At 47.6% G+C, this 3,972-nt stretch overlaps 1 protein-coding gene across 1 annotated transcript; it reads left to right on the top strand.

The window, feature by feature from the left end:
- The first annotated feature begins 261 nt into the window (after positions 1 to 261).
- On the top strand, positions 262 to 3,680 carry LOC119367500 (trehalose 6-phosphate phosphatase RA3-like). The gene is made up of 9 exons (XM_037632992.1): positions 262 to 644; positions 728 to 868; positions 976 to 1,047; positions 1,453 to 1,548; positions 1,730 to 1,783; positions 1,987 to 2,236; positions 2,694 to 2,764; positions 2,873 to 2,965; positions 3,296 to 3,680. Exons 1-9 carry the CDS (start codon positions 399 to 401, stop codon positions 3,347 to 3,349), a joined length of 1,077 nt encoding a protein of 358 aa, XP_037488889.1. The 5' UTR covers positions 262 to 398; the 3' UTR covers positions 3,350 to 3,680.
- Positions 3,681 to 3,972: the final 292 nt, after the last annotated feature.

Below are 3,972 nucleotides of genomic sequence, written 5' to 3' on the forward strand. Positions count from 1 at the left end.
AAATGTATGGTCACACGATTTAGTATCTCAGGATAAATATATCGGCTCACTATAACTCTAGCAGTATACATAATTTTGTGAAACACAATTAACATGAAGCGTGAAATGCAGGACAGACCATTTCTTCTTCTTTGCTCAGGTATTTCCCAAGCATTAAAATGTGGCACTTCCACATAAAAATTCCAAGAGGCGGGCCAGGCTTACACCCCTATATATAGACCCGAAGTCCACCGCCCCCAACCATCAAACCACCTCCCTTTCCTTCCTTCACTCCCCAGAAACCATCGGCATCAGCTTCTCCTTCTCTTCGCCCGTTACTCCCGTTGAAGCCCACGCACCTTGTTGCTTTCTCCCACCGCTTCTTCGGTCTCTCCTCTGTGCTGGTCCGCTCTCTCGTCATGACGAACCACGCCGCCTTTGCTGCCGAGGACGCGGTTACCGCCGTGGCGGCGCCGGCGCAGCCGGGTCGCCATTTCGCGTCGTTCCCGCCGCGGAGGGCGCGCGACTGCAGGAAGGCCGCCCTGGGCCGCATGGACCTCGCCACCTCGGGGGTGCTGATGTCCGGGTCTCTGCTGGACTCGATGAAGGCTTCCTCGCCCCGCCACGCCATGTCCCCCGCCGGCGCCGACCACGAGGAGTGGATCGTAAGTTTCTTTCACATGCACCTATGGCTGCTGCTTGATTTCTTTCCCAGCCGATGATTGAGGAATCTTTGCTTGAATCGCAGGAGAACCACCCGTCAGCATTGGAGTGGTTCGAGGGCGTGCTCGCGGCGGCCGCGGGGAAGCAGATCGTCATGTTCCTCGACTACGACGGCACCCTTTCGCCGATCGTCGAGGACCCCGAACGCGCCGTCATGACTGAGGAGGTCAGTCTACTGCTGCCTCCTCGCGGCGTGATCGAAGCAGAGCATGCTCTGTTCATAAGGTTCCCTCGCACTGTTGTGTTCTTCATTAACGTGGGTCTTTGACGCAGATGAGGGAGGCGGTGAGGGGCGTCGCGCAGCATTTCCCGACGGCCATCGTGAGCGGGCGATGCAGAGACAAGGTACATTCCAGCACCAACATATCCCGTAGTGCTACATTTATTGCTGCTGCTGCAGCATTTAATTTTGTTGTTGCTTTCTTGGTGCCTGTTTTTTTCCCCTCTCCTCCAGCGTTCACCGTAAACGGAATCTTCACCTGTTTTTCTTGCATGCCGCATTTGGTTGAACCTAGACGCTATACACACAACAGTACATGCAAAGAGGTCCTAAAAAAATATGTACATGCAAAAGGGCACAGCGATCGTTTTTATGAGCGTTTTTTCGCACTAGTACTTCCGCCCACAGAATGACAGACAGGTGTATTTTTTGCTCGGTTGCCTCTTCTCACTTGCAGTATTTTTTGCCTACGTAAAAAACAAAAAGAGCACTGTATTTGTATTTATGGGCAAGTGCAAATATGTTCGCAGGTGTTCAACTTTGTGAAACTGGAGGAGCTGTACTACGCCGGGAGCCACGGCATGGACATCAAGGGCCCCACCAAAGTGTCCAACCACAAGGCAAAGGTTAGTTAAGTTAGTCGACATCTCCCTTTCTCCCAAGTTTCTTCTTGACTTATTCTCTCTCTCTACAGTCTCCGCTTTTCGTCGTGAAAGAGACTTTTCCTTGGCCCTAATTTTTTTGTTCCCGGTAATTAAGTCGCTTGTGAGCTGCGTGACTGAGTGGTTGTTGGATTTGTCTACGCAGGCTGACGAGGTTCTGTGCCAGCCGGCGACCAAGTTCCTGCCTGTCATCCAGAAGGTAGGCATGCACGACCTGACCCTGTCTTTCACTAGTGGGATCGAGATTAATTAAACTTTCTAAGATGAAACAAATTATATTCCCAATCAACTATTAGCAACCTTTGTCTCCTTTTTTCTCGCTATCAAGTCCACTACTGCTACTAGCTACTGATAGAATATATGATTTGCTGACAAGTCTGGCCCGGATGGATCGATTTGCAGGTGTATGAGAAGCTGACGGTGAAGATGGAGTCCATCCCGGGGGCCATGGTGGAGAACAACAAGTTCTGCCTCTCGGTGCACTTCCGCTGCGTCGATGAGGCGGAATGGGATGCTCTGGGCAGGGAGGTGAAGGCGGTGCTGGACGTCTACGAGGACCTCGAAATCACCAAGGGAAGAAAGGTCCTAGAGATCCGGCCCATCATCGAGTGGCACAAGGGGAAGGCCCTTCTGTTCTTGCTTGAGTGTCTTGGTGAGTTCTTACACAACACATCATGATTGTTGTAACTGTGGTGGTTTCCTTAATGGAACTCGACGGTGCAGCCCGTTGTTTTGTTTAGAAAACGTCATCGCGTGCCGCTTAGCCTGCAAAGAAAATGGCACATGATTGTCGTAACCGCGGCGGTTTCTTTCTTTTTAAGAGAAACCGTATATCATCATTAAACAATATACTCTCAGTGTAGATACAAACATACACAGAAAGTACATGAGAGACCAAGAAAAGACCATAGCCATAGAAACTTTGCAAAAGAAATGCAATAAAAAGATTTACAAAAAACCCGGGTGGTTTCTTTAAAGGAAATCGACTGCGCAGCCTGTTGTTTAGAAAAGAAATATAGTGCATGCATAAATATTGTTGCTACTCCATGCAGGTCTTTTTACTTACTTGCTACTAACGTAAAGTTTTGATGATGGTTTTCTCTTCACAGGCTTTGCGGGGCGTGGCGACGTTTTCCCGATATACATCGGGGATGACCGCACAGACGAGGATGCGTTCGAGGTATAGTGCGCGGTACACCTGTCCTATTTTGCGCTGATGCACGGTATCGATCCGATCCGTTGAAAGAACAAACGTACTGACGCTCTTTTGCAAAAAAAATTAAAATAGGTGCTGCACAACATGGGACAAGGCATCGGGATCCTTGTGACAAAGTTTCCAAAGGAGACTAGCGCATCCTATTCTCTGCGTGAGCCTGCTGAGGTATACACAATAGTCCACTATATATATGTATATATGCATGTATATGGAATGTATAATAGCTGCATGCCTATTTTTGTGCAGTCATTTTATGCTTTCTAAAGTTAGCACGGCTAGCTACCTACCTACATAAAGCAACTACTACCATATATTGTGCAACAGTAGTAGAGCTAGCCGTTAGGTGCATGACATATACTACATGCTCTCGAAGTGCTTCCCGATAAAGTTGTTTGTTTGGATAAATAAAGCAATGAAATGTTAACAATTATGGGCTTTGAGTTTGACATGAATTTTGTTTTCATATGTGTAACCTGGCTTGGTCATGTTATGCAGGTAAAGGAGTTCCTGCGCAAGCTGGTGAAGAGCAACGAGACAAAGAAGGGTTAATTCATCAGCTAGCAGCCTTCTAGCTCTAACTCAACATGGAGTTCAAGCAGGCTATATAGTTAGTACATCAAGTCTAGCTTGTTTCGTTTTTGTACTTGGTGTGTCTTTCGTTTCATCTAGTAGAACAATGCATGCATGCGTGTTGGGATCGATATATAAGATCCAGATCGAGCAGTGACCCTTGTTAGGCCTTGGCTCTGAAGGTTTCTATTACTGTATCCTTCTCGCAAGGTCTTGTAATTAGCCTTCCGTTATTAGCTATGACAGAAATAATGGGAGTGACAAAGTAGCCCTTCTTTTTCTCACCCTGCACTATAAAGTTGTTTTATTACTTGCTTCATCATTAGCATGTTATGATGTGATCTCTGTTGAGAAGTTGTTAAGTTATTCTTGTGCTAGTATGTTAGTACTATGTGTCATGGTACCTGGTCGTGGTAACTGTTGCTGGTGGAAAATGAAAAGAAAATATGGTACTACGCAATCAAGGCAGAAAGCTGGCATGCGATCGAGGCCCTAGCCAAGTGCGCAGTGCGTGTGTATGGGTATGCATGTGTGAGAAGTCAGAACTACCAGTAGCTAGCTACCAAGCCGTCGGGCCTGCTTGCTTGCCCCTGTACGGCCAA

The sequence above is a fragment of the Triticum dicoccoides genome, chromosome 2B, assembly GCF_002162155.2.
Source record: "Triticum dicoccoides isolate Atlit2015 ecotype Zavitan chromosome 2B, WEW_v2.0, whole genome shotgun sequence".
Lineage (NCBI taxonomy): Eukaryota > Viridiplantae > Streptophyta > Magnoliopsida > Poales > Poaceae > Triticum > Triticum dicoccoides.